We start from the raw sequence: 22,705 nt of genomic DNA on the forward strand, positions 1-22,705 counted from the left end.
CAACCAAAATATATGATTTAAATAAAGCGAAATTAACATTTCATACGTCTGCGTTTTGTGCCGTGTTTAATCTTTTTCTTATCAAGTGCAAGAAAAAACATACCAGTCATTTTTTGTAATGTACTTTCATCTGAAAAGAAATGAAGACAAAATAATGCTTTTCTTAAAAATGTTCTTTTGGCAGTTCTTTTTCTGCTTTTCTCTGCTCTTTCAGCCAAAGCTTGTTCCTGAAAACTGTAGTTTTAAAAGCTGATCCTAATATCCGCACTGAAATGATACAGAAATATCCACTTGAATTTTCTGACTTGTAGTTGCTGTAAATCAGGACGTCTAAATTGATTAAAACCTCAACTTCTGTTTTGAGATGTATTGAATAATTCTTGCTGTGATAATTCATTATAAAAGGCGTGGGATTCTCTTTCTCAAATCTATGCTATAAAACAGCATCTACCATTCAGATTGAAAGCTCTTTCTGAGCAGAAGCATGTCACTCTTACATATTCCTATTATGCCTTCTACAATGGGATTGCTCCTTCTTAGCGCTACCACTTTTCAAGTAATAAATGTACCAGTAAAAATACTTTTTTGTGAATTTATCTTATAGAAAGCAAGTACCATTATCTCACTGCTGGGAACATTTGTGGGTTTTTTTTTCTTTGCATGACCTACTTTGTAGGGTAGATGTTTCTTGCAGTTATTCCTTTTTTTCCTCAACCATCTGTCTGTATTCTTTCTTGTGTAAATTTGTGTTTCTATTACCATTTAGTGTGTAGCAAGTCATTTTAATTTTAGCTAAATCCTCAATTTCAAGCTACTGCTATATTCTGTGAGGAGTGACTGTGAATAATAATGTAGAATTTAGGCCCTTTCTGGGAGACGTTGTTTTTGTACAAATAGATAAATATATACATATTCTACATAGTCATGTGGAATAGGGTCGTTTTGGAAATTTAGAAGTGAATGTTTGACTTGAGTACCTTCATGATAGCGTGTTTACATTTTGTATTGCAGAAGACTTGTTTGGTTGTTATTCCAGCTGTTAAAAGATGTGAAGCACAGAAGCAATTAGTATATGCCAGAAGAAATATTTGAGCAAGTGTTTATTTTCCGAATACTGACCTCAGCTGCATTTCACAATGAGCAGTAATCTGCTCCTCTTGCAGAGCTATCTCAACCTTTGTCTTTTTGCTTTTGTCAGTCAAAGCAGATGGCTTTGTATACTGTTGAAGATGTCAGTTTGGTAATCCCCAAATTGATTTGATCTTCATCTCTGGTGTTATGCATGGAACGTCTCATTTTATTGCTAACAGTTATTTGATTGTATCTTTTTAAAGAGTCTTTCCTACATATCTTAGTTCTCCCATGTATGCAGGTTTCCACAGAGATCTTTTAACACAAAACTGACTTAATTGAGGAAACAGCTGGACGTGTGTGCTTGTGCTGTACTTTAGAGATGTGGATGAGTTGTTAAATGTGGCCTTTTTTCGTTCATCTCTACTTGAATCACACATATGCAATCACCCCAAATTGCTGTCATGACTGAATTAGCACTGTTTGAATAAATGACTGCCTGGAAGAAGTCAAGAGATACTTTCGTGCCCTGAAGTGAAAATACTTCCCCTACTAATGAAGTGGGTGGAGGCCATGAAAATGTGAGGAAACCTTAAAGTATATACTTGTGGAACAGAAAATGTTAGTGATTCTGGTGAAGAGATCAGAGGTGTCTGTTAAAGTGCTTTTATGCAGTAACGAATAGCCTTGCGCAGGTATTCTGTACAGACTCTTGTTTCTCATCCATGATTTAGATCACAGCTCTCTCGTCATAATTTAAAGGAACAAATTTGTGACCTGTATGCATACAGATGCTGTAAAATGCAGCTACCAAGTGAAAACTTAAATCACCTGCAATCTGGTAGTGTTTTACTGATGTTGGTGCTGGTACTACTGATGAGGTGGACCCCACAGGTCGTCTTGCACAAATGATTTGTGTCAGACATGAGATGCACATTTGAGACTAAGAATGAGGTCGCTCTTTAAATTATGTAGGAAACCAGCAGTTCTGGACTTGTTATCAACTCTTTACTGCTGTGTATAGAGTGATATCAGTGTGGAAGGGCAAAGAATCCAGAAAAGGAAGTATGTGGACATACGCGTATGACATACGCGCTATGACATAGCTGCTTATGTTTGGGTCATGCAGAACTGGTGGTGAGAGGGGAACCAAGTTTAGCTAAAAGTTCCAAGCATGTTTCATTATGTGTTGATGGCCATACCTTAGGGCAGCTTCTTTAACTATCTCTGAGCAGATAAGGTGTGTCCCTTGCTCACTGATGTAGAATGCTTGTGAATTAGTGCTCTGCTGTTTCATTCTCCTAAGAGGTTCACTGAACTTTACTTAAACAATACTTGCTGCTGCTGATATTTTGTAAACCATTAAAATTTTAAGTAAATTTTAAAATTTGCTTAATATTTTTATAACGAGTGTTTTGAAACTAGAGAGTGCTAAAGCTGCTCATCAGTTTGATCATTGGCTATCTAGCAAGTGTCATACCCTACTGTCAACTTGTACAGTGTTAGATTGCAGTTTTCTTTTGATTCAGCTGATCTTCCTTGTGTCTTGCTTTTGCACTGTGAATCCAGCCTTAAACCTATGATGTACGTGACATATGCAAGCGTCGTGGAATTTTCTCATTGCATGCTCCTGTCATTTTGCATTTTTTTTTCTGATCTTCTGATGCCATGTCTTGCCATTGGGAATTCCAAACATTTCACCTTGAGTGTTACCCTCAGGTCTAGGTCCAGCACTGTGCTGATGGGAGTTCAGTAAACTCACAGTTAATTAAGTTCTAGGGAGAGATAGATTAAAAACCCCTGACACACTTTTTGTTATCCCTCTGAAACCAAAGTGGCTGGAATAACTTTGTAATGTGATTTCGCCTTCAAATTCTGCTGCATAAGCTATTTAGCTTTTCATTGTTTTCTCACTTCAAGGAGTGTCCCTGTCAGAGTGTCGTAGTAGTGGTGGGATCATGAATAGGGACAGGTGAGGTGAGGGGGGGGGGGGGAAAGACTGCTGAAGTAAAATTCTTGGTTACTTGGTGTGTAAATGCTGTAGTGTATGGAATAATGCCCAGTATCACAGGTGTTGTAGTCTAAAATAGGCAAATCCCAGTCCTGTACTAGTTGGACTTAGAAAGGTCAGGCAGGTGCAACAGTAGGTCCCAGGTAAGGCTGTACTGAATGTCCAGTGGAAGTACTACAGCTCAGACTGCTAAAGCTGGACGAAGAGCTGTCATATCCTATGTGATTGGGAGTGTACAGAGCCTGCAGCTACTTAACTTGAATACCAAGTCAGTAATTTCATTGCAGATGTTTATCAAAATGATTAAGAATGACTTCTGATGGATGAATCCATGCCAATTACTCCTGATGATTTTCTTGTCCTTCACATGCCTAGAAATGGCTCCCAGAATTAGTTGTCACATTGTGAAGCATAGAGGTTGACCAACTTGTTGTTTCCCATGTCTTCCCTGCTCCTAGTACCTGTTATCCTGACCCAGCTTTAAAACTGGTGTTAACATCTTTTGATCACTGATCATACTTGCCCTTGCTGGGGCTTTTGGTTAGTTGGTCGATTGGTTCTAGTCCGCTTTTGGGATCTTCTTTACCAGGATGATGCTCAGATGGATTTCTCTCTTCGTCAGCTTCCTCCATGGCCATTTTTCTCCTCCTTGTTTATTCAGGGGAGAGAAGAAAAGGTGGGACTAGGTCAAAGCAGGAGTGGCAGATAAGCTGTTGTAGTACTGTGATCTCACCTATTTACTCTGCAAGTTCACTCAGTTTTCCATGTGGTGGTCACTTGCACATTTCTATGATCTTCACAGAGGAAAAACATCAAGTGAAGAGTATTTTGGAAATGCATTTTGATTGGTGTGCTTTAGTTTTAGCTTGCTGATCAAGTAATCAAGCAATGGTTATTTCTGAAGGACAGCGTCTTGGAAGTAACTGAATTTTAAATAATCCATTTGGGTGCTGTGTGAGATGATCTTGGAAGAAAACATGAACAATTTCATGTCTAGAGTGTCCCATCTTGAGAACTGCAAGATCTTCATTTTTATCTGAACACATGTTCTGCGTGTGGAAGTATCCAGTTTTCTGTAATCAAACTGCAGTTTTACTTTGAAGAATGTGAGTACATTACCTCTGTATTCTGTACCCTTCACAGCCTTCAGGTTTAATTAGATCTTGCCTTCCTGAGTTTTGGAAAGCTTCATGAAATTGTTTCACTGTCTTCAGTAGTTTTTTTTTTTATATCTGCTTGTTGATCCAGACCGGGGTCTTTCTACTTGCTTCCCACACCTCCACATTGCTGGGAGTAGTTCTTGCTTGCACTTCCAGCTTTGTTTGCATTGCATGCTTTGCTTGTGTCTGAGTTTCTCACTTGATTCAATTATGGCTTGCCCTCCTCACCTCAGTTACACATAGCTGTTTCTGAGTTGTATCCACTTTTATACTGGATTTTGTTTGTGATTTTTTTCTGACTGAAGGGTTCTTTTTTAAATTTCTCATCATTTATTGTCCTTTCTTTCTCTTGCTTAGACTTTAAAGCATGACATGCTAATTTGTTCTGCGCATTTAGATTTCTGCATGTAATTCTCAGTAAAAACTGGAATCGTTCACAAATGTCATTTGAATTTTTTATGTGCTGATTTCAGCTTGTGGGCACTTCGTGTGATTACTCACCTACACTGCACATTGGTGCTTTTGTTTCCTTACAAAGATAACACAAACCTTCAAACATCTATGTAGAAACCTATTTTGTTTACTTTTCTTACCTGTATCTCCTGTACTTGTGGGAAATAAGATATTTTTTTTTTTTCCTAAAAGTAGTATGTAAATTACTGTTTTATACTTGAATACAAGGACCTGTATATCACAGTATCACAGTATCGTGCAAGTTGGAAGGGACCTTAGAGATCGAGTCCAACTCCCGGGTTTCGAGCCCTCTGTGTAGCGAAGAGGCACTTCTACCCCCTGCGCCACAGGGGGGATTCGAACCCCGGGCCACCGGTGTTGCAAGCAGCAATTCTACCACTGCGCCACCGGGAAGAATTCAGCCATACTAAATGTCCTGTCATGTCTCTTCAAAGCAGAAGGCTTTTGTCCTTTTTTCAGTCCAGCATTTTTCATGGGAAACTGAATTTTCATAGTTCAAAGTGCTTTAATAACGAAGAAGTACCAGCGCAAAATATGTGTGTGGGATATACAGGGTGTACTTTGTGATGGAAAACGTTACCCTGGTGTTTAAGAAAACAGGTTTTTGTTTTATATCTACTTGGGCTTTCTTCCACAGAAGTCTAATTTGTCTGGTCTTAATAATACCATGTAAATACGTATGTAAATAATGTTTTCTGATTTTATTTTCAAAATATCTACAAATCTGTGAATGAGGAGTTAAAGTTACAGTCCAGTCAGGACAATCAAAGCATACTTTATTTACTGTTTTCACTGGATTTTAAGACTCAATTTCCATAAATATTTGGAAATCAGTAAATAATGACAATAGAATGTTTTTCCTTTTGTAAGTATCCTTATTTGTGGAGTGCAGTAGGAACAGTGTCATTACAGGAAGCAGTTTTCCATTTAGTATGAGATGGCATTTAAAATTGGTAAGTCATAGTATTCCAAAATGCTTAATGCATAGATTATAAAACTGTTGGGCATAAGGTATATATTTAGCCTCCCCTGCATCAAATGCTTCAGTGAAATCAAGCTATCTTGTATTTCGTTAGTTGGAAATCCTGCTTGATTTATTTCTAAAATAGATTTTCTTTTTTGCCTGTCAAACTTGTAGTGTAGACAGATAAATGTTTATTTTTGGGCGGTTCTGTGTGGAAAATAAAATTTTCATGACAGCTATTAGTCTTACCACCACAGTTTTGGTAAGTGAAATATGAGTTTTGGCGCTATCAAAGATAAAGCGAATATTAACACTAGTTGTATTTCTTTTTTTCCCCTGACTCTTTTGAATTTGGATATTGTACCGCAGAGGTTCATCAGTAGTAATTGTGTTTGTTAATCCTTTCAAAAATGGATTTTAGAGTGTTAGGTTTGTCAGCTTCCTGCATCTTTCCTCTCATTTTTTGCTGCTGTTAGTAATGTATGGATTCTGAGCCATAGCAGCAGCAGCGTCCCAGAACGCTGCCTGTTAGGATGCTGGCACTGGGGCATGTGAATATGAAATAACTACGAAATGCACTTTTGAACTTCATTGCATATCAGCAAATCTGTGTTACTAGCTGTATTTCATGGTTTATAAATCAGTACTGATACCAACTTTCTTTTTTCTCTCCTCTGTTTCCTGTGGCTGGTAGCACATTCCAAATGTTTTCATGTGCTGGGTTTCTCACTAGGTGCCATCCATCTTGTACAAAAGTGTTCCGGTCCTGGCAGCAGCAAGGATTCCTGGCACTAAGGTTCTCGGTCAGAAACATGGGGGTTTTGAATTCTGTTTTCTCAGTATGTTTAGATGGACTCTGGGAAGTGAATGACTGAAGCAGATCGAAAAAGGCAGTTATCTACATATGGTAGTTCTCCTAACAGCATATATTCAAATGTAATTTTTATCTTCTGGCTTACAGGACTTCAAAGGCTTTGCTGAAATAGAAAGTGTGTGGTGGTCTTATCTCAGAGCCTGAGATTGAGTCTTCTTTATCAGAAGCATAAATAATTTGACACAGGAACTCAGTTTCTGACCTTTGGGCAGGAGGAGCCCAGAGGAATGAGATATAGTGTGAAGGTTAGGCTGTCTTATCCTTTGAGTGGTGATTCCCTCACTAGCACTGGGGTCGTTGTCAGGACAGCATGGAAGGGCCATATGGTTACTACTGAAGTGCTACCTCGTGGGCAAATAGAGGGTTTCATTGTATTCTGGTTCTGCATAAACTTTAACCTCTAAAGCCACAATTCATCAAAATAAATAAAACAGTGAAATTCTTGTCTGAACTTTTTCCTATGCTATTGCAAGTGCAGAGAGCAGAGTTGAACACGTGTTTATTGATACATCTTCCTATCAGGCTATCATTTGTTTAGTGCTGTGGTTTTTTGGAGGGGGGAAGAGGAGGGAGCGAAAACATAATATATCCCGTGTGCATCCCATGGATCTTTTCCTTTTAAGTTTGTCACAGTATGTAATCAGTGTCTTACGCAGAGTGATGCAAGGTTATTTTAATCACAGAGCCTAGAAATGAGGCAATCTGAATATAAAAACTGCAGGGCTGTACTGTTGAGCATGTTTATATGCAAGCTAGTTATGGCAAAGAAATGAAGTGTGAATAATTAAAAGTAAATTACAGAAATATTTTCAGAACCAAAGCTAATGAGCACTGTTTAGATTTGGAGTTATATATATATATATATATATATATATATATATATATATATATACACATATATATATATACACACACATATATATTTACATATGTATATACACACACACACACACACACACACACACACACAATCTTGGTAGTAAGGATAATAATTAGTGAAGTGTATGTCTTGAAGCATATCATGTTCCGCTATACCATAGCAAGCTAGAAAATGAAATATACACCTCATGTTTACATACTTGATCTTATGGAAGTATTCTGTTAGTGTGATCATAGGTCAGAAGTTTGTGTCCCTGCTGGTGTATTTCAACTTCCCATGTAGTAAGTATGTAAATATACCTATGGAATGAGATGTAGATGTAAAGTTCTTTGTAGAGCTTTCCTAAAATATGACAGTACATTTAGTATTTCATTTATCCAGTTCCTAGAAGATTCCTAGACTTCTTGAGATTGCAGTGACCTGTGAGGTAGGTCTACAGCACAGATAGTGTGCAAGACATGGGTAACCTTGTGTGAGCAACATGTGACTTGTTTGTTTTGTAAAGGTAGTGGTGGTGGAGCGTTGAATTAATGAGTTGGTTTACCAAAGACTGAATGAAGTAGATTGGATTGGAATACTGTCCAGTTGCTTACCTGATTATAGTTCACCACTTTTTCTCCTATGTGTGTCCTACACGTACAACACGTACAACTATGTGTTTCTCTGACACACTTAACTTTTGCAGTTCCCCATGTGTACGTTTTCTCAAATAATGAACTGAAAGTTTTTAGAACTGATAGGTCTCTGATTTGCCTGTAATGTAGAGCTGTGACGATGAGCCAGTACAGTAGCTCCTCAAGAGTCTTCGGTTAAAAGCCTAGCTGAGATACTTGTGTTTGTTTTTCATATTAAATTAGGCATGAATTCATCTTTCATCCCTGGCTTGTCATATGAAAAGTAATTGTTTAATAATTGTCTTAGAGCCTTGAGAAATTAAGAGCAACTTAGCCAGAAGTTGAGAAGATGTATGGACTATCTCCAGTATTCCCAGTCTAATTACTTTCTTCTTGTTGAACTGAAGCGAACTTGTCTTCGGAAAATATGGAATGTGAAGTTATGAGTTTCTGTATTAAATATTTTTCAGTTAAAGTAACTGCGGAAATATGCACGCAGCACTAACTTTTCCTAATTGCGTGGTGAGAAAATTAATTTCCATAGAATTACAGTAAGAATGTAATAATTATCATTACTCTTTTGACCCAGCAGTTGACAAAAGAATAATAAGCTTTTTAAAGGTACTTTTACATAGCATTTTGAACGTGATGACTCTTGTCTGATTTCAAAGAGTGCTTAATTTTCAAAACCCTATACGGTACCTAGATTTTAAAATTAATACCCTCACTATTTATATTTATTACCTTTTTTTGGCAGCACTGCCCAAACAAGGAGTTCAAAGACACTCCATGTCAGTGCTGTTCAGGTTCATCTCACAATTGCTTCTGGTTTAACCCTACTGAAGAGAAGTTACAGTGGCTGAGACAGGATTTCACATATTGTTTCCTATAACAAGGTTGGGTGTGCATGTGTGTTGGTTTCTATGGAAAGGAAAAGACAATCTTAGGAGGAAATGTGCTGCATTTTCTTAGTTTACTGAAGGGATCCACTGATTTAATTTTATGAACCTTCTGTCACAGGTTCAGCTAGTCGATTGTAAGCTTGTATCAGGGAGGTGGGTGCCACATTACTCCCTCTGGGAAGCCATTTGTGTACCTGGCTTTTATAAAGCCTCTCTCCGAGAGTGATTGCCAGATTTGGATATGAGCCTGTACCCAGATAAATAGACTGAAAGAGAAGGCTCACAGTGCAGCTAAGGGAATGTGGATGTTACCATAGTTGAAATATGTGGCAGGGTTGTAAGAGCGATGAGTTTGGACGCTGAATAAAGATGTGTGAGAGGAAGCATCCAGGCAATGGGCTGCTGTTTGCACCATCTGAGCTGAAACTGTAGAAGAGGATGTTGAGTAGATGACGTTAATAGGTGACCTGCCTGTTAAGCATTTTTCTGCTGGTAGACACGATGGTGAACTTTATATTTTAAGAAACTGGACTAAAATATGCAGTTTCAAGTGGAAGAGTGAAATGACGAATGAAGGGGTGACTCCCCAAGTTGTTAAGAAATTATATTAAATGGGCACATGGAGGTGTTTGAGTATGGAATGCTGCTTAGCTGAGGTACATCAGAAATTAGTGTGTGAACTAAGTAAAAAGCCAACAACCAAATTCTTGTAACTGTTGGGTAATTACAGTAGGCAGTCTTTTATGGAGTTGACTGTGGGCTCCATCTGTCATGGAAGCTGTCTTATGTTTTCAGAAAAAATTGTTTCTCTCACATGAATATATGAAGCATTAACCGTGTTTCCTTTACACAAATTAAGCCTCCCCATTTCTAGATTAGTTCTCCCTCTAGATCATGCCAAGGATTTTGAGTAGGTTTCCCAGAAAGCCAGGTGTTACTGCAGCGGTCACAGTGTTTCCCTTCTGATCTCTGTGGTGCAGAACTCTTTCCTGTGGTGGACACTGAAGGCAGTAGTCATGGTGGAGGCTGCAAAGCCTGAAACTATCCTTGGTTCATGGGGCTGCCTGCAACAGGGGCCAGCTTTTTGGATTCTCTGCGGAAGAGTGCTACACCCAGTGGTAACCTACTGCTCTGGTACTAAGGCATTGACATAGTGCCCACATCTGCATCACGTGTGCCTGACAAGTGGCAATACCAAACAAATCTAGACCCTACTCACAGGGCAGCTCTGTCCCATTTGCATCTCAGATGAGCTGTGCTTACCTTCCACTCAGTGTGGATTTATCTGCTTGAGGGAGATGGTGGTGGTCCCGAGTCTCCATGGATGTGTTCATAAGGATGCACATCCCTTCTGGACTATTCTCTGTGAATAGTCGGTCATTCCTGGAAACCTGCCCTGACAGTCTCCTCTCTTTCCACCCCAGCACACTCTCTTTGCCAATTTCTCTTTATTCATGGTTTCTGGAAAACCCTGGTTGAAGGCTCTGTTTGTCTTAGAGCAGCTGGCATCAAGATTCCTGATAGTTTTTCTCATTTAGTTTGGTATTTAGAAAACAAGCAAATATTGATCAGATTAAAGAAAAAGACAAAAGGCAGCTATGTAAAAGTTGCTCAGAACTTTCCATCCAACTTTAGCTTAATCACTGAAGAACAAATCAGATTTTCTGTTGAGAAGTAGTTCTGTATGTATTTGTGTTACTTGTGCAGTAGTACTGCCAGTTATATTTATTAGCCCTAAATATTAAACAGCTGGCAGAATTCCACTGTATATAAATAAGACATTTGAGACCTGGAAGAATGCCATTTCTAATACAGCCAGCTGCTATGTTTTACAGTTACATTCATCACAACGCTACTGAATTTCACTGTACAGTCAGTGCTCTGTTAATGACAATAGGAGAACATGAAGTGGCTTGGGATTTCTTTAGGAAATACCATTGTGTAAAAATACGTTGTTTTGAAAGACTGGCTGTACCAAATAAATGATACATTATGCACCTGTTTTGTGCATTGTAATGTAAATACTTTTGTGTTTATTATTTTTCCGGTAAATATAAACCAAGAAATGGCAGAGATTGTATTGAAACGTAAATTGTTAAGTGTTTGTGTGCCACAAATGTTCTTCGCTTCCACTGTTGCAGTGGCATTTTCCTATTTAAGTAGTGGTTTCGTGTTTAGAAATTCCCACTTGCTGCTGCTTCTGAAACCATGTTCTACTGCTATTAAAAAAGTGAAAAACTGACTTAAAGTTTTTGTTCCAAAAGTAATACCTTCAATTTATTTTCTAGCTACAAAGAGCACAATAACACTACTTGATAGAGCAGATTCTTAGCTATAAAATGCTATTTCAACATAGTCACAGTCATTAGCTATGCGTTTTCAACAGTGATGAACAAATCTTGCATGCTGCACTCACAAAAATCTGCATGTAAAATGGAACATTGGTCAGAAGGTTCAACCTCTACTGCCATGCCACTTATATCCATCTCTGATGTTGTGGGATGACATAATAAAATAAGATACATTACTTTTGGTGCAGCCCTCATGTGTAGGAATGATCACTCTCTTATTGTAGTCCAACTAATAACTGAAACAGTAATGAACACAGTCATTACCTCTATAGTAACGAGCACTTCATAGAAACATAGAATGGCCTGGGTTGAAAAGGACCACAATGATCATGTAGTTTCAACCCCCCTGCTATGTACAGGGTTGCCAACCACCAGACCAGGCTGCCCAGAGCCACATCCAGCCTTGAATGCCTCCAGGGATGGGGCATCCACAACCTCCTTGGGGAACCTGTTCCAGTGTGTCACCAGCCTCTGTGTGAAAAACTTCCTTCTAAATGTGAAGAAGTTTCTCTATCACTTCTTGTGTGATGTTAGTGTATTCTAAAGTGCAGCTAAATAACAGTTAGATTGCTTAAGTTTTAAAGATCTTTCAAGAATTATCATCAGCATTCCAAGTGTCTGTCTATATCTCACTTTCCGTTACTTCCTATTCTACATGTCAGAAAACTGAGAACTAAGTGTGGATGTGGGCTATCTTCAGGGTTACTTGGCAAATAAATAGTAGTTTGGAGGAGATCTGATTTCCTTCTGCTCTTGAATTGCTTGTCTGCTGTCAGTTCTATGTAAAAGTTTGCTGTCAGTACATTGTCTGGCAACATCCACAGTGCTTTAGGGGAAGCCGAAGGTAATGATGAAGAACCTAATGCTTTTTATGCTTTATATTTCCTAATTGATAACAGGAGCCATATAACTGGAAGTGTTATGTCTAATATGACGTGTAAAATCATCTCTACTTGTACTTAAGACAAAGTTTTTGCCAGATTGCTGTGTCCGCAGTCTTGGGTAAATTCCATCTGGGATAAAATTCTGCTTGCTGAAATACTCATTGTACTAAACAGCTGTTTATTTCCATCCCAGAAACAGCTATGCGTAGAGTGAATCTTCCCTAGTCTGTGGGATGTATGTGGGTGAGAGGCTCTGTTTTGGGAGTAGTAGTTTAGTACGGTTTTCAACCACTGGTCTGCAGAGTGAGGAGCTCAGCAAATCTGATTAACTTGCAAAGCAGATTAAACTGAAGTCTGTTTCTCAAGGAGACAAGCAGCCGAGAGAAAGTAAAGTTGTGAAGGTTTTCCTTGCCCAAGTTCTGAACCAGCATTTGAGTGCTGACTTCAGCTGTCTGTTAGAGAGGTAAAGTCAGATGTTTTTCTCATCGGAGTGACCTTTTCACCTCACTGTGATTTAGGGAATTTTGCTTGCGGAAGGGTGAGAATCAGCTGTCCTCACAACTCTGAAGACAAGGTACTCAGCTGTCTAGCAATTAGAGATGGAGGGGAAAAAAAAAAGATGACTGTATTGCCATGATGTGCTCTTACTTTCTTAAATGCTATGTGTCTGTCAGTGCTTGGTATCGACAAAGAGTGTTGCACTCTTTTCTAAATCCAGTTACTGTAGTACTTGTTGTTTTATACAGCAAAGTAGGCATTAATGCATCTAACACTATTTTTGGTATTTTTGTGTACCAGCTGAGAGAAGGGAGTTGAGATTTGTGCTAAATTCTGTACGTATTTTTCATGCCTTGGAGAAACGAGGCTTATTTATGCTGAAAGATTGTGACCACTGTGACAGTACTGCAGTTAGCAGAGGATGATGCAGCTGCAGCAGACAGAGGGAGAGAGTCATGGTCTATTCCAGCTCACTCAGTCTGGTCATATTATGAGGCACTGACCATCTCCAGTCAATCCCCTAGGTTTGTGGTGAGGACAGGTGGGCTTCCTTACAGTGCATGAAGGTGTTTTTGACTTGACAGCAGAGCTTCTTGCTAGCTCTGTGTGGTAGATACAAGCATGCAAACTCTATGTGCTGTTCACGGGGATGGAGTGGAAGGCAGGAAAGAGTAGAATACTGGGGGAAGTATGGGTGAGTAGACACCTTGGTCCTCTTGACATCTCTCCTAAATGTATGTTAACACAATTTACATTGTAATATGTTACTTGTTATTCAACATTACTATGAGATGAATGAACACATTTTGTTTAGCTTACAGCAGTAGGGAAAAAAAAGAAAGGCAAAATAACCCCCTAAAAAAAAACGACATCAAGATCAGGACATTCCTTTAGACTTATTTGCATTTTGGATAAGTTGGGAATAAATCTTGGGCTGTGTTTTGCATAGCAAAATAGCTGGATACTTTCAAGGAGTTTTGGAGTTTCTCATTTCACCTGAGCAGAATCAGACAAGAAATTAAGGGTTTTTTTGTGTGTGTGTGTCTGAATTAATTGTAATTGTGAGACTGTTCTACTTAGTTATAAGGAAAACATAACTTTCAGTTTGAAGTTACAAACAAAATCTCCTAAATACAGTCTGTGTCATTGGGTATGTTTAATCTGCTCCCACAAATTTGAAGGTTAGCATATAACTGAGCAAAAGGGGGAATGACACGTGACTACTCTTGAAGTGAATCTTAGATTGAATATTTTTGCATGTGATTTTATACCAATACAGCTTCCTTGAAACATTACATTCTTCCTGGTATCCCACTGAAGCCTTTTCATTCAACGGGAACAACTAATGGAAATAGATGAAGTCTTAAAATAGCATTAAGGAAAATTTTACCAAAGATTTATGTATTTAGCAAAGGTAATTTCATTGTGTGTGTTCTTCATTTGTAACTTTGATAACACTAAAAATGGTGGAAGAATGCTGCTGCCAGCAGATAATTTCATTGAGTTTTCGAAAACACAGAAGGTTAATACGGTGCTTGCCAAATTTATTAAACTCCCAAATCTGATTGTTATCTGTCCACTGATCTCAGCTGAGTGGTATTTATGGGGTTTGTGTCAGTGCCTTCCGTGATGTTATGTGGACAGTGTTTTCATGCTGATGAGCTGGTCTGGGCTGCATTCTTCACTGATATGGTCACTGTGGAGTTTTTTTTAAGCCCAGGTTTTCAGAGCTCTTGCTTCCTGTTTCTATTCAGCGTAGTGTTTTGGGAAAATTCCACTTCTGAATATTATTTTATTTCTGATTTCAAGCTATCCTGGAACGCACGCTGATTTTTATGTTGATTGTTTTCCTTGCTCCTCAAAGTTTTGCTTGTTGCCTGTAGAATTCTCTCAGTGAATACTTTTTTTGCTTTCAACAAGCTGAGAAGTTAGTTTTCCTGTAGGTGTTCTACTGAACTTCATAGCCAATATGTTAGAGTCATGGTCAACATGTATAAATGTGGTTACCCTAATGATCTAAACTAAAGGAAATGTTATTCTTGTAGTTTTAAATCCTAAAAGCATTTCCCAAATGTATGCTTCAGCAGGGCACAAATGTTCTGAATACCAAATAATGGGCTATGCTGTAATGTAAATATTAACTGAAATATGTTTTTAATTATTACCTAATTCTCTTTTATTCTACTGAAGGATTTTTAGGTCAAACTCTCAACAAATTGCAAGACTTTTTTGCTTCTTTGATTATTGCTTGTTGGGTCTTTTTAATTAGATGAGTGGTGGATACTTCCATGCCTAATGCTTTTCATTTTACCTTTTGTGTTGTCATGATATAGAGTAGTTTGAAACTTAGCATGGATTATATTTTCACTTCATAAAGGTGACAAGCAGAAAGCTGTTAGGCTTGAACTGGCCTGAAGACCTTTTGAGTTCTTTTCTAAAGGCACAAATGTCTGTGGTAGCAATGGCTGAGCTTAAAGGTTTGGTTTGTTGTTTTTTTCCCTAACCAAAAGGATTTCTTTGGTTTTCAGCCACCTCTGAAAGCCTTGCCAGTCATAAGACACCTTTCACAGGAGATGCATGGGGGTTTTATTTCACTGTTTCAACTATGATAGTGCTCATACTCAGAGTTAATAGCCAGTGTTCCTCAAAAGCAGGATTATGGATTCTTTGGCAAGTGTCGGATGCAACAAGTGGATGAAGGATTCGTCAGTGAGAATAAATTTTCCACGCTTAAGATAAATAATAGCACTGTTTAATACTGAAGGATTTGTAACTATTACAATACATGAAACAACTTGTTGTAATATTGTCTTGACAAAGATGTAATAGGACCTGAATTTCTTTTTGCTTAAGAACATATTTATTGATAGGACTTTGATTATTCCAGAACAAAAAGTGAACTAATTTTTGACAGAGATGTATTAACATTTAATGTATTTGCTCTTGTAAGTTGTTTTCTGGAGGAAAAACAAACAGCAACAACAAAAAAGCAATACTGTGCAAATAGTTGTTTGTGATGCTGATCATTTATTATCAGTGGAATTAACTTTTCATCATGAAATTACCTACAGGAAAGCCAGGGAGGGCCTTTTTATAAGGGCACATTAGTGACGGGATGAAGGGAAATTGTTTTGAGCTGGAATAGGGTACATTTAGACTAGATATCAGGAAGAAATTCTTTACTGTGAGGGTGGTGAGATACTGGAACAGGTTGCCCAGTGAGGTTGTGGATGCCCCCTCCCTGGAAACGTTCAAGGCCATGCTGAATGGGGCTTTGAGCAACCTGGTCTAGAGGGAGGTGTCCCTGCCTATAGCAGGGGGTTGGAACCAGGTGATGTTAAGGGTCCCTTACAACCCAAACCATTCTATGATTCTATAAAAAAAACACCTTTAATCTCACCAAGGATTTTTGTGACCTGTCAGCTGTAACTTTCTTCCTTGTGTTAAAAAATCATGTAAAATTGCTCACAGAAGCAAAGACCATTTCTGAACAGTACTATGAAACAGTGTCACGTCTCAGGTATTTGCTGACCGTTGATCTTAGTACTTGATGGATTTGAACATGTGTAATGCAGTTTCAGAGTATTTCATTGTTCCATGTACTACATGAAATCCTGACTGACTGTTTTGATTCTCTGCTTGCAAATACAGACATTTAAGTTTTAAGAGTAAAAAAAAAAAAAAAAAAACTTAAAAAAAAAAAAATAATGCATAAGGTCTGCACTGATGTTATGGTTTTAAACTCTGTGATTTGTATCTGCCTTCTTTCTATCCTGAACTCTGGGAGATGGGACTACACAGATACATGTGCACTTAATATTGTGTGTGTGTGTGTGTGTATGTGTATATATATATATGCCACTTACTGGTTTAGAGCCCAGAGGTTTGACAGTTTCCTGAGGAAGCTGAATTCTTTGGAGGCCGAAGTTCCTATGAGATTTGTAAAAATAAGCAATGGGAGAAGAGGGATGGAAAAGACAGTATGTGCATTTAGTGCGCCCAACAAGGAAGATACTTATATTCCTTCTTACCTTTTGTTAAACACCTGAGTCTGTGTTGAGCACCAAGCATAAGATGTAGTTCCATAGGATGTTGAGCTTCAGTAATTCTGTCATGCGTAATTACCTCTTTTTATTGTATTTCCTGGCAGTTGGGGAGTTAAAAAAAAAAAAAAAAAGAAAAAAAAAAAGGCATTATTAGGCTTTGGTATTCTGTTAGCGCATGTAAATTCTTGACATTTCACTATCTGAAACATGAGACTGCTATTGGAATGAGCTTTTCTTTTGGAAAGGGGATTGCTTGAATGAGTAGCAGAAGGCAGAAAGTGTCTGCATGGGAAGGTATGCTTTTCTGTCATTGCTAAGCAAGGTGTAATAAAGATGGTGTTTTTGCTGGCTGAGGAATTGTACTGAATGCTAAAAGCAAGCAGATGAGAGTGAGGTCAGTTTTCAGTATTAGGACATTAAGCGTTTTTTGGCAGAGTTTGAATGAATGATGGTTCTGCAGTGACTTATATGAACACCTTGTGGAGGGAGAAAAGCAACCACACTGACAAGAAAAATATCAGATGTATTTTATTTGCTTAGAAATAATTTGCTTTGTGGGACTGGCATATCCTAGCACATGAAGGTGCTCTCATGAGTTTGTTTCTTCTGATTTTTCAGCAGTGTTCTCCCAGCCTGGGTTCCAGAGTGCACAGTGAGTGTGTAGTTCAAGGTGTATCCTATCTAGCTGCAATTAGAATAATTGAGTTACGTTATTTAAAATGGTACTTGTACCAAATCATGCCAAATATATCAAATTTCTTCATAGGAAATAAAATTGTAGCTAAATATCATTAATCCTTTCAATGAGCATCTCAGGTACTTTTCTGTTATGTGAAGAGCAGTCTCCTGCCTCCTGCCTTTGATGGTATCTGAAGAAAAGTCACAGAGAAATTCAACCCTGTAGCTTGTTTAGAATTATGGTCACTTGGGGATGGCACTGTGGTAGTTCACTGGGAATAGTTGCGATGTATGAGCAACATAGATGTAGTGCAGCTTGTTTCTTTAGTTTGATCATCAGTCTTACTGAAGTCATCAATCTACACAAATTTGATTCATATTCTGTTTTTAGGCACTCTTCCTGTAATTTCAGTGACTTATTTTTCACCTTAGAGCTTTCTAAAGCATTAGCTCCAACATTGATTGTTTTCTGGCAGTGTGAGTAATTTGGTCAAGTTATCACAATCTGAGATTGCACCTTCCCTTCAGTGGTACTTCAGTATTCAGTGATAGATTTGAAATCCTACTGTATATGTAAGTGGAAATGATATGGCAACCTACACTTGTTTCCAAGCAATTTGGTCTTCATACAAATTAATGAACTGATAATTGTGCATTACAGCCTGTAGATGAAGAACATGGATGTGGTGCTCCCTTTGTCAAGCAATTCCAGCTGCCTGTATAGGCGTGCCGGATAAGAAAATGATGAACAAAATTTGCAGTGAGACTTTAAAAATAAATAACATCTGGATCTCAACAGATATGTTGAAATTATGAGAAATTGTCTGGAAGAGTGAATAAGATCATCGCATATGTGTCAGTGTGTGCTGTTTTAAGTGTCCATAATATGCTTTTTCATAATCTTGTCAAGTTTCATCTAATAGATGAACTTTGTAAATCAATTTGTATTAGTCCAGACAGTTAAGTAGATATACCCAGCTTTGTGGGAGGTGAGAATAGCATCCAAATGGCTTTTGCGTCATTGCTGGCTCAGGGGCTGTACCTGCACAAGGGTAAGGATAGATGACCAGGGGAAGGTCCCACACTGAGCTTTGTGAACTTAGCAGAGACTGAGAGCCTGGCAAGATCTTGTCCTTGTCTGCCGGTCAGCTACGTGGTGCCCATCTTTCTGATGGCCATGGGCACCAGTGTGGTAACCTTGACCCACAGTCCCTGCGCTGCTAGCTCTTTGGCTTGATGTAGGCTGCTGTTTTTTAGCTGCTGTATGCTTATGCAGAGGCTGTGATTTTTAACTCTGCCGAACTAGTCAGGAAGAGATAAAACTTGTGTATAGTCAGCTCCATAAAGTGAACTAAAATAAACTTTGTTTCAATTAAAGGGAGAGTATTTATACTGCTTTTATCTACTGGTTTAATAACATATTTTAAAGTCACATTTTCGGGGGTGTGTGGACAGTTTCATTGTGCAGACCAGCTCATAGTTATACCCAGACCTCCTTGAGCTGGGACTGAGCATACTCAGATTTTACTATGATATGGCCACATTCTTTCTGAATGTTTTCTCTGCAGTGTATGTAGATCCTTCAGCAAAAGGTGCTTACATAAAATGAATGATTGTTGAACTGAGATCTTAAATGTAGCATTGATGTGACTTGATTTTTGAGGGAAAATGCTTTCCTGGAAGAAATTAACATTTGTCTGCTTTCCCTGAGGATGTTAGTGATTTCTCAAAACATAAGTATTTCTGTCTGCTTCACATCTCACTCCAGTACTTTTACTAAGCAGTAGCTCATTTTTAAGCTCTATTGCTTTCCGACTACACTGCAGTGCTCTTGTGGGACAACGTTTGTAATATGGATTTTGTTTTTTTTCAAAGGATGTATATGTGGTTAACAGGGAAGCAAAGATTTCCATAGCTATTGTGCTAGCATATGCTCTGTTAGAATTCACTTTATCACATTGGGAGTTTACTTTCTTTGTTTGTGTAATGATTATGTTTTAAGAATAGAACAGAAGATCATGAGGCTCAATAAGATCTTAGCAGTGTGTATAGTTGGCTGATGGCAGTGTATGAAAGCTGTGGAACCAGATTCTTCCTCCAGTGCCCAGCAAGTGGTGAGAAGCAGTGGATACACTCTGAAATGTAGTAAATTCCATTTAAACGTAAGAAAAAATGTTTTACTCTGAGCACAATTGAACACGGATGCAGGCTGCTCAGAGAGGTTGTGGAGCGTCCACCTTGGAGGTATTCAGAAACTTGAGTGGGTGCAATCATAAGCAGCCTGCTCCAAAAGACACTGTTTCAGCTAGGTGTTGGACTAGATGGGCAGAGGGGAGGCTTTTCAGTCTTTATGATGTGAATCAGCCATGGGTACTGATCATAGTATTTTGATTTTAGTACTCTAGTGCTAAGGCTTCTTCATTTTATAGTATGAGATGCAGAATATAGAATAGCTGCCATTTTCTTTTTTCTTTTTGTGGACAGATGTTGAAGAATAATATCTTTAAAAACAAAATAAACAAGTGGTTGTAGCCCATTCGGAGAGAAAACCGAAAAAGATGCTGTCAAGCCGCTCAATTGTCTATGATAAATGACTTAGTAGTAAATGTGTACTTGTAGTTACACCTGTAGGATTTCGTATTTTCTCACAAATAGCAAATATTTCTGTTCAATGAGACTTCAGAAACCAGGTAGAACTGGACCGTGAGTAATTCTCAAGTAGGTAACTTGTTCCTTCGTTTTCTGTGAAGTAAGTTTGTCAGCTTCAAAACAGTAACAATGTAATTTTCTAAAAGTATTTTAGAGTCATAGACTGTATAGAGAAGAACTTAGTTACTAAGATTCTAAAGGAAAGCTTGCATTAATTTTTAGGAACTGGAAACTGGGCTAAGCTAAGCTCTTTTTCCTGGGGACTTATAACAGTTGATCTTGCTTGAGACATGCTTGAAATAAATTTAAAGCTTGTAACATTTTTTTTCTGACTAAAATGCAATTTCAGCTGTAGCCAGTGGGCTGCCTTTATTTTTTTCTTTTTAAACACTAGCTGAACTTTGAATCTTGCTTAATATTTGAAGTACAGCTTGATTCTAACAGTGCAAATGTGGTGTTCTTGTAAGGACCCTCTACTGTTTGAGGTGAGTGTGGTTGTAATAAAGACACACTGGAATCATGATCAAAGGGACATCTCTGCGTACAGCCTAAGAGACCAGATTTTAGTAGTGTAAAATGTCTGTAGTACCTCTTTTATGACACGTTGTAATAACTTGCCAGAAAGTGACTTCTTAACGATGAGTTCTCCATTCACTGAATATGTTTATTTTTATGGGAAAATAGTAAGTGCAAGTTCAGCTAGACTTTCTATTGATGTCTGAAGCAGATCCTTTGTGACTTTTGCTTTTCACAGTATTTGTCTCTAAATATGATTTTAATTGGTATTGCTTGTTGATCTCAAAATATTTCCTTTTTTTGCTTTCTCTTTTTGTTTCTCCAGTGGGAAGAGATTAGTGGTGTTGATGAGCATTATACTCCAATCAGAACTTACCAAGTGTGCAATGTTATGGATCACAGTCAAAACAATTGGCTGCGGACAAACTGGATTCCACGCAACTCAGCACAGAAGATATATGTGGAGCTCAAGTTTACCCTGAGGGACTGCAATAGTATCCCCCTAGTTCTGGGCACTTGCAAAGAGACTTTCAATCTGTATTACATGGAATCCGATGATGACCATTTGGCAAAGTTCAGAGAGCACCAATTTACAAAGATTGACACCATTGCGGCTGATGAGAGCTTCACTCAGATGGATCTTGGGGACCGTATTCTCAAGCTGAATACGGAAGTCCGCGAGGTGGGACCTGTGAGCAAGAAGGGCTTTTACTTGGCTTTCCAAGATGTAGGTGCATGTGTTGCCTTAGTCTCGGTGCGAGTGTACTTCAAGAAGTGCCCTTTCACTGTCAAGAACCTCGCCATGTTTCCAGATACAGTTCCTATGGACTCCCAGTCCCTGGTGGAGGTGCGGGGTTCTTGTGTCAATCATTCCAAGGAAGAAGAGCCACCCAAGATGTACTGCAGCACGGAAGGAGAATGGCTAGTGCCCATAGGGAAGTGCTTGTGTAATGCTGGCTATGAAGAAAGAGGCTTTGCGTGCCAAGGTAACGATGCACTCCATGTTCATAGCTCAATTATTAACAGGGCTTTCCCTTTATGTCCCTACTATGTGTATTGGATCACGTTAATTTTCTGCAAACTCTTGAGAGAAATAAATTAGTCCATAAAATTGCCACGGAAATGGGGTTTATTTGCTCTGTGTAAATAATGTAATTTGATTTTTGAAATATTTGACAAGGTTAAAAAATTGATTTTTACCTGATACGTTATGTAGCAAGCCTAGTTTCCCTTAACAGTCTTGGAATTACTTTTGGTAGATTATACTTTTCTCAAATGCATTTGTTATGTTGGAATGTGTTATTTTCTTGTGAGCATTTCTTAACTTTGTGTCTTGATGTATGAGTAGTTGATATCTACTGCTGAGCTGCATTTGTTAGTTGGGGTTGATCAGAAAAAAAAAAATATAGCGTTTGTTCAGGTAGTGTAGTCCCTAAATGCCAGATGCATTTGGAAAATTAATGCTTGAATTTCAAAGCTGCATTTTCATGAATGCTCGTGTATACAACTCAAAACCATTTTCTACATACTTTCTGATTTCTGCAAACTGCGGTTATGTGAATGCTCCCAAGAACAGAGACTTACACCAGAGATGTGTGTTTCTTTTTTTTCCCCAGAAATGGTCTTTCAGATGTTATAAAAATACATAATGTTTTTATCTAACTTCAATATTAATCAAAACACTGGTGGTCTACATTTTGCTTTTCACGGAAATATGGTGTGGACTTTTTTTAACTAGTCAAAATTTTTACCTCTTTTCACAGTGCCTGGCTATGTTAAATTGTCTTAGTTAAGTGAATGAGTAGAAGTTAAATGTAAATGTCTGGAAAGGTCATAGATGGAAGGAGTAGTAGCTGAGATATTTATTGTGTGGTGTGCTGGTACTTATGTAGATAAGCATGTATCCATAAGAACAGAAATTTCAAAGCTGTTGATATGTTACTCTTCTGAACCTGGCTGAGAAAAGCTTTTTCCTTTTTCATCAGTTTGAAGGCAATCTTATATAAAACAGAGAAGTGCTGGAGGGCTTCTAGGGCCTGACAGAGCCAGAGTAGGTATAGCTGTGCAGTTGCAAAACATATTCCTCTAATTATGGTGACTCTTTCAGAAAATGACAGGTAAGATTTGTAGGAG

At 38.3% G+C, this 22,705-nt stretch overlaps 1 protein-coding gene across 3 annotated transcripts in view; it reads left to right on the top strand.

Annotated features, from left to right (window-relative positions):
* EPHA3 (EPH receptor A3) overlaps window positions 1–22,705 on the top strand; it is a 216,222-nt gene that overhangs the window by 48,490 nt on the left and 145,027 nt on the right. For all 3 annotated transcript variants that reach the window (XM_072346829.1, XM_072346837.1, XM_072346843.1), the window contains one exon: window positions 20,898–21,558. In XM_072346829.1, coding sequence (XP_072202930.1) covers window positions 20,898–21,558 — 661 coding nt within the window. The remainder of the gene's footprint in view (window positions 1–20,897; window positions 21,559–22,705) is intronic.

The sequence above is a fragment of the Excalfactoria chinensis genome, chromosome 1 (genome assembly GCF_039878825.1).
Source record: "Excalfactoria chinensis isolate bCotChi1 chromosome 1, bCotChi1.hap2, whole genome shotgun sequence".
NCBI lineage: Eukaryota > Metazoa > Chordata > Aves > Galliformes > Phasianidae > Excalfactoria > Excalfactoria chinensis.